Source organism: Eurypyga helias, unplaced genomic scaffold (assembly GCF_000690775.1).
Source record: "Eurypyga helias isolate BGI_N326 unplaced genomic scaffold, ASM69077v1 scaffold1087, whole genome shotgun sequence".
Taxonomy (NCBI): domain Eukaryota; kingdom Metazoa; phylum Chordata; class Aves; order Eurypygiformes; family Eurypygidae; genus Eurypyga; species Eurypyga helias.
The window spans coordinates 71,212-84,465 of NW_010262097.1; the positions used below are offsets into that span (position 1 = coordinate 71,212).

At 38.5% G+C, this 13,254-nt stretch overlaps 1 protein-coding gene across 1 annotated transcript in view; it reads right to left on the minus strand.

Moving 5' to 3' along the window:
* Positions 1-13,254, minus strand: part of LRP2 (low density lipoprotein receptor-related protein 2) — a 100,703-nt gene that overhangs the window by 43,468 nt on the left and 43,981 nt on the right. The window contains exons 32-42 of the mRNA XM_010155571.1: positions 11,652-11,818; positions 9,271-9,414; positions 8,228-8,337; positions 6,931-7,108; positions 6,364-6,577; positions 5,642-5,881; positions 5,340-5,528; positions 3,339-4,259; positions 2,614-2,779; positions 1,609-1,767; positions 395-684 (exon numbers count right to left, since the gene is read on the minus strand). Of these exons, the coding sequence (XP_010153873.1) occupies positions 395-684; positions 1,609-1,767; positions 2,614-2,779; positions 3,339-4,259; positions 5,340-5,528; positions 5,642-5,881; positions 6,364-6,577; positions 6,931-7,108; positions 8,228-8,337; positions 9,271-9,414; positions 11,652-11,818 (2,778 nt within the window). The remainder of the gene's footprint in view (positions 1-394; positions 685-1,608; positions 1,768-2,613; positions 2,780-3,338; positions 4,260-5,339; positions 5,529-5,641; positions 5,882-6,363; positions 6,578-6,930; positions 7,109-8,227; positions 8,338-9,270; positions 9,415-11,651; positions 11,819-13,254) is intronic.

Here is a 13,254-nt window from a genome sequence, read left to right on the forward strand (position 1 = left end):
TTAATATCATGTGATAAAGATGTAGTGGCCATAAAGATTTTTTATGTGACAGTAAACATCTGTTCAGTATGTATTTGTAAGGTAAACGTATGCTGCAGAGCTCACTTCATGTCTCATCCCAGAGGAAAAAAACCTTAAAAACCCAGAAAACAAGGTTTTGGTTTAAATTAGAGAAACGCATAATTTTTATTTGTGAGGATTCGCAGACACCCTCAGGTGTGTGGGCAAATACCATGACCTTGAATCGCAATCATTTTGACTGAATTTATAAATAAAAATAAAATAAATATTAAACATTCAGGCACACCAAGAAATACTTCAGCTGTCTCCATGTGACTACAACTGTTATACTATGAGCTCTAATAACTTACAGTCATCAAGCATAAGAGCTTACCGGGTGCACAGATGTGACTGCAGCCACCATTGAACTGGTTGCAAGGGTTGGTACACTGCTGCTGCTTACTTTTTGCCCAGACATGAATATCCATCGGTCTTTGTGGAAGATTCATGATCATGACAATCTGATCTGAACCATCATACTTATTAGCTCTGTAAATGCTTCGTGTGTTCCAGTCTGTCCAATATATGTGCTGATCAAACAATGTCATTGCAAATGGATGCAGAGCAGTGCTAACAATTACCTCACGATTTGTACCAGTGAGAGTGCATCGCTCAATCTTCTGCCTAAAATAACAAAGAAATTATCACATCTTCAATGAAAGAAGTCTTTTACCTTACATATAAAGCCATGACCTAGTTAGTCCCACAACTAGTATCCACCATTTCAGTAATGCAGATCAGTGTGCAGGGTGCTGTTATGAGTTAATCACCTCAAATTTTCCAACTTATGGCTTCAACAGTGATGCAGAGTAGCAGTTCTGTAATACTGGCACAACAATGCACTGGAAGAAATTGGGCTGAAGATTGAAACGTTTAAACAACTACATGACTGATAGCTAAAGCAAGTGCAAAACATCATGAGAGAATACACTTTTAGGTGCCCTGCCCTCCTGCACACAGATGAAGCCAAACAACAATGTCTCCATCCCAGAAGACCCCATACAGGCAGAGACCATAAAAGTTACTATACTACACACCACTTTCCTGTCACAGCAAATCTGAGACTATGGGTGAATTTGAATGGATACAAACTAAATTATTTCTTAAAACTTCCCTGCTTTCTGCAGAAATTCTGGTGGCATAAACAGAACGTTAGAATTCTGTCTGGTAGGCAACAGCAAGAACATAATGCTAAATTCCGAAGTTGATAGGTGTTAACTATGAGCAATGAATGATGTAAAATGTGAACTAGGATTGTATTTGTTAGAGAAGATGCTTATAAAAGTCCTGAATTGCACATAAGATGAACAAACTGCCAGTGGTGACAAATGCCATACAGCAGTGGACTACACTGTATCACACAGTAGTTCCACTTCAACATACGGTATCCAACGCTTGACACTGCAATGCTATTAAGTCTTAAGATTCTATAATACCAAGTACCAAATTCAACTGAAATGCTGAAAAGCAGTTTAAGAAATGAGGAAAAATAAATAACAGATGTATTAAAATTAACCAGATATAAACCAGCGTGTTACGAATACATACAGATTTGCATCTGCCCAGTATAGCTGCTGTTCTTCGTAATCCAGGGTAAGCCCATTTGGCCATACCAAATTGGTGCTCACAATAGGTGTTCTGAAGTTTCCTCCTAGCGTAGCTCGTTCTATCTTTGCATTTGAACTCCAGTCAGTCCAGTACATATACCTGCCAATAACGTGATTGCAAAGTTTTAGTTTCAGCAAATGAAACTCACAAAGCTATTAGGTAAGAGTATAAGAGCTCCAGGGTATTTCCACCCTGGTTTCTCTCACTGAAGTGTGCAGTGCAAAATTAGTGGAAAATAAATTCTTCCTCTATTTCAGCCCACATTGACACAGGAATCTTCTATCAGAATCACTGGGCTCCACTGGAGTGAACTTCAGAAAAGTTCTTCCACCTTTTAAGGGAATCCAGTTTAGACAATTAATCTCTTTTTTCTCCTTCTTAATTTGAAATACAGTATAATTAGTAACAAAATTAGAAATACAGTGTAACACAGTAATGCTCCCAGCCTCTCAGGAAATGTTTTGAAACAAGAATTGTTCTGAGGCACTTGGGAAATACAACAGAAGAAGGGAAAGATCATCTAAGACTGTAAACAGAGAGATGTCTTGGCAGTGCCACCTGATTATCCTATGGTATTCTCAAAGAAATCTTGGTTTCAACAAATACCCTTTGTTTATCCACTTAACACAACAAATGGAGGATGGTTAATTGCTTGACAAACGCCTGCTTTGAACATCGTTCAATTTACCCCCGGTACCTGTCTCCTACCCGCACTAAGTGCAGCCTCAAGCACTACATATTCATAAATGTTCCAAGAAGCTTAGAAGAACATTCGAATCTCTGAGGCTAAGATCAGGTTAGAAAACTTCAGCCTGAGGAGTAAGATCTAGCACGGTTATGCACAGCTGGAGCTTAGGGCTCAGAACAGGAAACATCTAGCAGCCTTCGTCAAAGTTTAAATTGTAGTTTCACCTGCAGTCAAAGTATATGAAGTGTAAGACATACCCTCTGCAGGGATCTAATACAACGGCTCTTGGTCGTGGAACCCGGGCAATCACTGTGCGGTTAGAGCCATCCACAGCCATTGAGCTGATAGTCTGATTGAGGTAGTCACTGTAGTAAACTCTGTTGTTGATCCAGTCAAAGGCTATGCCATCTGGAGTCCCCAGGTCTTAGACACATGAAAGCAAGCACACACACACACGCAAGTTCAGCACGGTTTCCTCACATACTGCAATATTCTTTGCCCATTATAACGTGGCAACACCCAAAGATCTTGTTGAAACATTGCTGGTGTCAATGAAACCTGTCCATTTAAAAATCTGAAGAACTAATACTTAGGACTCAGGCTGTGTATGCAGTAGTGTTACAAACACCTTTTCCTCACACAGACCTAAGTTCTGCTTGCTTTTCTCCAAGTAGCAGGAATCATCCCTCACTCCATAATATTAATTTACTATGTATAATTTTAATTTATTACATATAATTTTTACATATATAATAACACTTAACCATTTATAATATTTCCATTTCATCGTGAGCAAGATGAAATAAGCATCTCGGAAGAGGAAAGAAAACTGATGAGAAGAGACAAAAGGAGCATTTCATCAAATATCTTAAATAGTCTACCTTGACCATTATCACAAAAATACCTGCTGAGTTAGGGCTAGGTGCTTCAGTGCATTTTTTTTAATATCCAATTACTCTGTATCACATTTCAGTGCACTTACCAGATGCAACTACTGTTGGAGAGCCAATTCCTGAGTAAATACTAACATAACTGATTCTCCCTGCCCCTGAAGGATAACTCTGTGTAAAATATATTCGGTTGTTTATGCTGTCAAAATCCAGGGCCACTGCAGTTCTTAACACATTGACTGTGCGGAAGGGAGGACTGTGATTTTCAGGATCTAGGTGGATACTTCTGAGGGCATTCTCAAGAGCAAAAATCAAGTAATTATCAGTTGAAATGGAACATCTCTTGCCGTCACTTCCTAGCATTCCAAAGGCACAACCACATTTGGGTGTCTGCATGTCAGGCAGGGCAAAACACAGATGAGAACAGCCTCCGTTGTTGTCCAAACAAGGATTGTTGTTGACATCTAGGGGTGAACGTGACTGGAAATTACTGTTATAAATGGTAACATCCCTTAGCCAATTAATGTTGTCTCGTATTACTGTTGGCGGATCAGTATTTCCTGGCTCCTTGCTGGCTTGGAAAACTTTTTTCAGGTTTCGATCTACCCAGATCATAGAATTTCCAAAGACAGTGATACCATACGGAGTTGGGTAGCGACTGCCGTAACGCACAATTTCAACATCACCACCATCAGGTGGAATTCTTGCAATCATATCTAAGGAATCATCCACCCAGTAAATGTAGCCATTGCTGTGATCTATGGCCAACCCACGAGGTGTGACAATGCCCTCTGACACAAGAACTGTCCTGTTGGTGCAGTCAAGAAATGCACGTTCAATCTTCGGATTTTGCCCATAATCAGCCCAGAACAGGTATCTTTTTTTGGGGTCGACTACTATGTGCCTGGGCATATCTGTGGTAGTTTTAAGCAGAACACGGCGATAAGTTGTGTTTAAACGCAAAACTTCTATGAAAGTCTCCGTCAGGAATGCATTTGTAAAATAAAGATTTCCTGCATTTAAAGAACACAAAGAACAAACCAGAAAGTTAACATATAGCATCAACACCTGAGAAACATGAGCTGATAAAATACTAAACTGTAAAATGAATATCCCACAATATCTTAGTTGGATGCGTAAGGTACTTGCCTACACTCTGAGGACTTAGAAGACACCAAAACTGACAATAGTCAATTAATTTCTAAATCCTTATCAATTTCCATGGGGAAAATCAGTGTTATAAGATCAAAAGTGCATTAACTACAGTTGTTCTTCAGGCACACATTTTAATCTTTTTCTTAATCTAAGCTTTTGGCTTGCCCTTCCATTGTGTTATCCTTTTAGCTTTTACAATGCACAACTATGAAATCCATGTTATGGCACAGCACTGTAACTAAATCAGGAGTATACAGTAGATGACTTTTGTAAAACTCATCCTAACAAGCCTATCAATCAACAGTTTGTAAAACATAAATATAGTACATATACATATAAAATAAAGGTGTTAACAGTAATGTTCAACTGAGAGTTGATGAACACTTTCTGAAGAGTTAATGGTTGAATTCATCTCCAATATGTTTAAATAGGAACACGAAGTGCAAGTGGGAAACTTAAAGTTGAAAAACAAAGTGTTTCTTCTGCTTTCTTGATTTTTCATGATAATCTATACTATTTTACACAGCAATATGAGGGTAGATGAAGGATCCTTCTATCTTACAAACAGGGTTATCAGACAACTTCCGTACACTCTTCTCTGGTACGTTTTCCACTATGACAGGCAAGTATAGTAGCACACTACGTAACAGCTACTTAGGAATGCACAGACAAGAAAAGAGACCTAAGACAAATATGAAAGGTTAATGAGGCAAAAGTTTTTATACATCTGCTCTGATAAACTTTCATTTTTATACATATATATATATATATAGACAAAAGAGCCATTCATCACTTCCTCGTTTCAAAATCAGTCCATAAATATGCAAGTTAGAGTCATAGGACTTTCACTCAAAACAGCTCCTTAGGATGTGTTTATGTTAGTCTAAAATTTTACAATCTGTAAAAAAGAACATTATCCTAAATTCAACTATGCTTACCTGCTACCCAGTCAACTGCAATGCCACGGATCCCATTTCGTCCTATTCCATTTGTGACAACATTTCTAAAGTAAGAACCATCAGGTTTAATTTTACGTATTGCATTCTGAGACGCAACTGTGCTACTGAAGTCACACCAATAAATGAAACCAGAAGGCATGTGAACATCAACATGAAGCGCATTTCGTCCTGAAAGATTTTGAAAAGCAATTATTACCTTTGATACACATGAGCTATGCCAGCAAGAAATACCAAAATATTAGGCATTACAAGGTTTTTTCCCTTCTGTAATATTCACATACCTCTTCCTGCCAGTGGTACCATGGCTTCAGAGTGATCAGATGTCTCTAAACTGAATCCTTTAATTGCAGAAAGCATGGAAACAATTACAAATGAACTATATGGGGAGCAGGTTCTGTTATCAGGATTTAGCTGAAAGCCAGTAGCACAGGCACAGGAAAATAATCCCCCAGGTACAGGCAGGCAAAGCTGCTGGCAAACTCCAATATTATTACTGCAGCCATTTGAGGAACCGGCAGAATCTGTGAAAGACACACATGGCAAGACATAAAAATCTGAACTGTATCATCACAAACTCCCTTCAACATATAACCAAATCCATATACTTGCAGAGTATTAACAACCAGCTGACAAAATAAAAGATCTTAACCATTGTATATTTTAGTACGTAAGCATTATCAATGGATTTGCTGGTTTCTTGTCGTCTAAGATCAATGAGGCCAAGAATCTGATAAAACAGGTATGTAAATTTGAAGCCAAAGTAACAACATTTGTTATATAGTCAATATTACATTAAGAATATTTTAGTAAAACTACATGTGCCAAAAGATGCCTTAACTGAATGGTGGAACATCTATTTACCAAAACAAGGTAAGTCCTTCTGACAATTTTCCTGAAAGCCTAATCAAACCATTTGATTTGAAAGTGCATGATTCTATCTCCAAGGGAAGTTGGTGCTTTCACAAGTCAGATATCTTAAAATATCTCTTTAGCAAATACTCACTGTCTCTGTAATACACACGCAGGCACTTCAGTCTTGGGACATTATCTCTCAGCACTACTTTGTTTGCTCCTGTGGACTTGTCAACTCGCTCGATAACTTCATAATCTCGATCAGTATAGTATAGAAAGGTATCATACACAGCAATTCCCCATGGATGAGAAAGATGAGCCACCAGAGTCACACGATTTGTACCATCCACATTGCCCTTCTCAATCTAAGAAATGGGTTTAAAATTTAATATTACATTTCTTATAAGAAAAGTCCAATGTTACCACATAAAATTAAAATGCAACATCTGTTGCTAAAATCTCTTCATACATGAGATCTTCATGTCCAAGTTAGAAAGGAAAGGGTCAGCAGGATGCCAATAATCATTTCTGGGGTTTCATTCAAAGGAATCATATACTTTTAATGGTAACTAGTAACAACAGTTATTCAGATTTTGCTCAGTCCTGCAACACCCAGTTACACGAGTAAACTAAATTAACTGAATTAGTCACGTGAACGATAGACGCAGAGACAGATCAACAGGTAAAAAAAGCAGTTATTAAAAAAAACATCTCCTACCACTCCTGTGCTTGTGACAGCCCAGTACAACTTTTGTTCCTTAATGTCAATAGTAATGAACTCTACATGGTCAAGGTTGCCAGTGAAGAGGGTTTGTATGCCCGATCCATCCATGTTTGCGCTGGCAACCTTTGCTGGGACCCCACTGTCAGTTCCATGGTCTGTCCAGTACAGCTTCCTGTAACACACATCATCACATCTGTTAGCAAAGCTGATCAGAGATCAGTGGACCAGAATCACCTGAGGACACGCTTAAATCCATCTCCTTCAGCCACAGACTTCAGCACATGCTGAACAGAGACCACTTTGAACCAGGCCACAATGAAAGAGATCTTCTATGTAAAAAAAGAGAAAAGTGCCTGTTTCTCTTGAAAAAGAGAACAATGCCTGTTAAATCATTTTCAGAAATCCTTATCCCCCCCTGTATCACCTACAATACCATTAGCAGGTAAACTCAGTAGAATATTAGGACTATATCAAGAAAGCAGGAGAATACTTAATTCTGTTTCACAGACAGCTGGAAGGTTTCAGCAGTGAATTTGGTTTAAACCTGGAATTAAAACTGCAAGTTCAAAAAGTTATATGAAACAGAATTCCACTATCTGGCTCTGAGGAATATGTGCAGAACTCGAGTTCCTGAAAACCACCTAGGGCACATGGCAGCCAGACTCGCAGCTAGGGTCAAAGCATCAGGCATCAATTTATCTGAAAGCCTGCCAAGTCACCAGCAGAACTGTCTCATTACTAATATGGTTCTATGGAATACTGTGATTTGGGGGGGGGCGGGGAAAGCATCATATTGCAATTTTGAGTATTCTTGGAAAAATGCGAACTGCAGGTCTTTTTGGGAGAGAGCAGTAAAATCATATTTAGTGCTATGCTAGGTAACATATGATATTCTTCCCATGTAGTGTGTCTTCCTACTACAGACAGGACTCAAGAGAGACATCGTAAGATATTTATAGTATCTTATAAAGAAAGACTATTTAGAGTTCTCTTTACTCCGGGTCCCCATTTTTCAGAGATTTTTTTTTACCATCAGAATATTCTGAGATCATTTTAATTAAAAAAAATTAACAAGTAAGTATATGGTAAATTAAGGAGAATGAACCTCTATGCAACAATTTATAAAAATATGCAATTATTTTCTAGGGCTTAAAAAGAGTAAATAAATTCTGCACAAATATAAAAAAACAAAACCATGTCAAATCCAGGATGGAAGCTGAAGACCTAAAAATTAAGAAGAATGTGGAGAATACACTCATGTGCAAAGACAACAGCAGTTTTGGAATTTTACCCTCTTGCTGGATCAACTGTTAAACCAATCGGCGTGCCAGCTCCCAGAGAGGTGCCATCATTGGTAATCAGTGTTTTCCTGTACATCACCTCATCATGCAGCTTCAGGACCTATGCAAACATTGAAGTCATCAGTGCATGTAATACAGAACTTAGGACAGATTTTCAAATTAAAGTAAGGAAGCCTAAATCCATAGGGAGGTGAAATTGCAGAAGACTCTCTCAAAGACTACGAAGAAAAAGCACTTTGTTCTGTACTCTAACCATCCCCCTTCTCTAACATGCAACACTTGAATGAGCTGCTTGCAGCTCAGAACCTCCCTATGCTAAGGAGTAAGCACCCTAGGTATGAAAACAGTGATGTTTCAGCTTCCATAGTGTCTTGAAAGTACTACAGGCTGAATAGGTTGATGAAATGTTGCTTTACAAAGTGTTAGATTTTACTTAAATTAGCTGCCTTTTAATTTAATAGTATGTATTTATATTTTGGGGCAAGGACATCAGTGACCAGGCTTATTCACGATCATTACTGTATCATATATCGCTTATCTGCTATTTACCTACATTAAACGGCAATTTTATCCTTCACATACCATCGGGCTGCTATTCTCCAGAAAGCTACATAATATGGTATCAAAGATTTTGGGAGTGATCTTACTGCACTTGATGGCAACACTCCTTTACTTGCAGAGGCACTGCATTGGGATCACTGATTTGAAGTCATAAGAGTAGTAACAGTAATAACTCTACTGATCAGGGAGTTTGTGTGTCAAACACCAGAAGCTCAGTGTCTTGAAGGATGGGGGGCAGGGAAGAGGGGAATCTATGCACAAATGAAATTCCCAGAATATCCTGCTTTCAATCCCTTTGACTATGCTCAGATTTAGCTTTATCTTCACATTTGTAAAGTATTTATCTACAGACTGTTTGCATTTTAAAACAAATGTAATTTAAGTTCTTTGCTAAAAAGAATTACTAATTTCAACCTGTATACATAGCAGTGAAAAATCCCTCTCTTTGCAATTCTCCCTCTTAAATAATTACCTCAACTGACTGTGTCCATGGGTTACTGTAATACAGGTTTGCAGATATCCAGTCCAAGGCCAGGCCAAAAGGAGCACCAATAACAGCTGCTGGAGCAAAAACTGTCCTGTTGGCTCCATCTGACCTCACCCTGTGAATTTCACCCTTGGGAAAAAAATATAAGAAAAGTAAAAAAATGTCAAGAGCAGAAAACAGTGTTTCATTCCAACTACATGAGCACTTACTTTATATTACAACATTTACTTAGCAAAATGAAAATCCAGTAGAGAGAAGTGTATCTGTATAAACCTAACCCACAAATATGGTAAAAATATTATTGTAAATTATAATTATCCAGTGTAAAGAGGCATTACCATTCACCAACCAAAACCTGATCAACAGAAGTAAAATAACAATATTACATAAGGTTGAAGTGTGTATATTTAAGCTATATACAGTCACACTTCCGTAATTTGTATTTTAATAAAAGATTTTTACGAGGATACCTCAGCTAACCATCTTGAATCCACCTGAAATCTTGTAAACAGTGTTCTCTCTATGCATAAATATTTAAGAAACAAATTATTACTGACATATACAATTAATAACATATGGAATGTAACAGCTGAAGATAAAAATACTTGGCAAATGGTTTTTTTAGGCAGAATAAAGAGGACTGATATTTATCTCACTTCCTCTAGTTTGCTTCAGACAGGGTGAACAAGATGATGGATGTTTACTTGAGCTCTAACCACAGTTTCAACTGTTGCCAACACTGGCAGTGAAATTACAGCTACAATCTATGCAAGTGTTGACAAAGCCTCAAAAACACCACACATGGAATGGACAGAGGCAAAGAGGGTGTTAAGGAAGAGGCCTCCTGGTAATGGACAAGAAGTACAATTAAGAAAGTAGGTAAATACACTTCTGTCATTAGAAATGAGATAATTATCTTTATTCAGAGTGAGCCATGACTGAAGCAGGTGCCTCAGCTCTGGGAGCAACAGCAGCCTGAGACCTGAAGGTCAGGGACACAGACAGGGGGCACAGCCCATAGTCAAGCATTTGTCAGGCTGTAGATCAAGACCTAAGCAAAACACAGCACCTACCCGTGCTCAGCCTGCAGAGGCACTTGGCATTTCACTTGACAGCTCTGTTAATGTTCTATCAGCCCATGGCCTCCTACAGAACCGTTCAACCTCTTGTACATGTCAGCTCTATCTGCTGGCTGAGATCCGTCAAGAGCATTTTTTCAGACTGCATGGAGGACCAAATAGATTCCTGCATATTTATCTAGTTCCTTGGACAAAGGTTTGCTTCATTAGGTCTATTTAAATACTTCATGGGAAATAAATATTGTAATGTTAAAAGAATAACAATGGAAATTATAATTGCTTTATGAGTGACAGAGAAAATGCTTTTAAATGAGTCATTTTTAAACTTATTTTTACTTCAAACCTGGAGAAGAGGAGGCTCCGAGGAGACCTCATTGCAGCTTTCCAATATCTGAAGGGGGCCTACAAGGGTACTGGGAGAGGACTTTTTACAAGAGCCTGTAGTCATAGGACAAGGGGTAATGGGTATAAATTGAAATCAGGGAGGTTTAGATTAGATGTCAGGAAGAAATTCTTCACAGAGAAGGTGGTGAGGCACTGGAACAGGTTGCCCAGAGATGTTGTGGATGCCCCATCCCTGGATGTCTTCAAGGCCAGGCTGGATGTGGCTTTGAGCAACCTGGTCTAGTGCAAGGTGTCCCTGCCCATGGCAGGGGGGTTGGAACTAGATGATCTTTAAGGTCCCTTCCAACCCTAACCATTCTATGATTCTATGATTCTATGAAAATGTAAGGGAAAGGGGCTGGGAATTAAAACATAAATCTTCTGTGGAAGAAAGCTAACAAACTTTTGTGAACTGTTTATGTAAAACATAACTATGGAAATTTCCTTATCTACCATTATACTTCTCTAGGACCTCCTTTACATCTAAGTGCCTCATATGTGCTACCTGGAAATTGTTGCGACTTTGCAATCATTTTCTTCTCTTTAAAGAAAAAGATGCCTCTCTACTACGTCACTTCAGTAAGTGCTCAGACTAGGTTCACCTATTTTCACCTACTGCTTAGTGCCACTGTGTCCAAGGTATTGTTCCCGTGGAGGAGTGTTTTGCCTGTGTTTGCAGAATTAAGTCCTAAGTCGAAAGAGTGGACTATAGTAAAGGGGAACAGAGTATGGTTCTGCCAATGCTTCCCGATATTTCCTGTTCAAGTCTCTGGCTGACCCAGAAATATCATTATAGTCATCAAAATTCTTACCTGCAGTGCTAATATACTTCAGTCAAAAACATTCTTTTAAAATAAGTAGTCTTATTTTAGTGCACATTTTTGAACACAAATAGAAACATACCGGATTTTCGACCCAATAAATCATCTGTTCGGAGTCATCAAAGTCAACATCAACACCATTTTGAACTCCTGCTATTGGAACCATAGCATCATTCGTCTTCTCCTCAGGGTTCAGAGAAATTCCATAAATTATATTATCTCTTACAGCAATAAGGAAAGGGTGTTCAACTGTGAAAACATATAATGTAATTCAGAGCTGTTTCTCTTCAAGAAAATGGCATTATGATATGCTTCCACTCTCCCACCCAAAATTTCCCTGATGCTGAGAATGGTTGAATGTTACCAGTGATGTTTTGCAACCACTTACCTTTAAGTTTGTTCCCTCACTAGGAATGAGACTGTCAGTTATTGTAATTGTTGTAACATTTAAAGTTTCAGCACTATGCAATAACAGTGCACGTGCAAGCAAATTCTGAGAAGGAAAAAGTAAATAAGGCAGGATCACTCATTGCTCGCCAAGGGAAGAATTACATTCATGCAGCTCCTCTGAGCAGCTTTTTGAAATCTGAGGACAGGACCTGGCAGGACAAAGCTCTGAGGGCTCTCCAGGGCATGCCTGAGATGTGTTCTACTGCCTACTGAGCAGAACTCACAAGCAAGGTACAATGTCTCAGCAGCAATTGCTGATCTTTATTATTAAAAGTAACTGCAGCACTGTTTTCCTGTTTTATCCCTAAGGGAGTAGGCATACTCCCTTATAGTATATTTGCTTTTAGGTAAACTTGTACCCTTATGTTTAAATCTTATTAACAAAAGGCATCTAGTCAAGTGATCTGAGAAAATGTGCTGCAGAGTGGCACAGTGTGAGTTAGCTACTTAATTTCTCATCTGCTAAGGAGTAAGGGAAGAGAATCTCCAGAGCAACAAATTCCCTCTTCCTCGTGCTTTTGCCTTTGGAGAACAAATCCTTGCCTCATCTCTCCACAGGCACAAGTTACCACTTGATAGTGAACTTTTTCTGATGTGCTGACCTTCCGCAAATAAATGATTTTTTTTTTTAATTCCCCAAATCTATGGATGTGTTTTTACAAACTGTTTTGAATACATAAATTCCATCTAAACAAAACCAAAAAAGCCCATATAGTTTAGAAGAGTTGTGCTTCACAGAAGGACATTTCTATCTCTCTCTCTTACACAATTTATATGGAGCAATTATGTCATTTATAAAAGGTCCACAACTGTACCTGTGTAGACACAGGGAACTTAGCAATATGTGGGAAATAAAGATAAAAACTGTCAATAGCTTGATCAAGCGGCAGAACTGGGTCAACCTCTACACATGCATGTGCTTCATCACTACCATATTCCAGTTCTTTCCCCATGGTCCCTCTGTGAGCCTGCACATAGTAAACCCGGTATGTATTTCTAAAAGAATCCCCCTTTTTTATAGATTAGACAAACTCGCACTGCATTTCAGATTATATAAATTGGTAATTCTCTTACTGCTTCTAAGAAAAATGTGAATGCAACACAGCTCTTTAAAGAACACTCTGCTAAGTATCAAGCAGGAAAACAGTGTGATATGGCTTTTAAAATTTGGATAGTTTTAAAGGAAAAGGATCTTCTGACAAAGTTTTCTAGCGTTAGTTCATCCCAAAGACCAT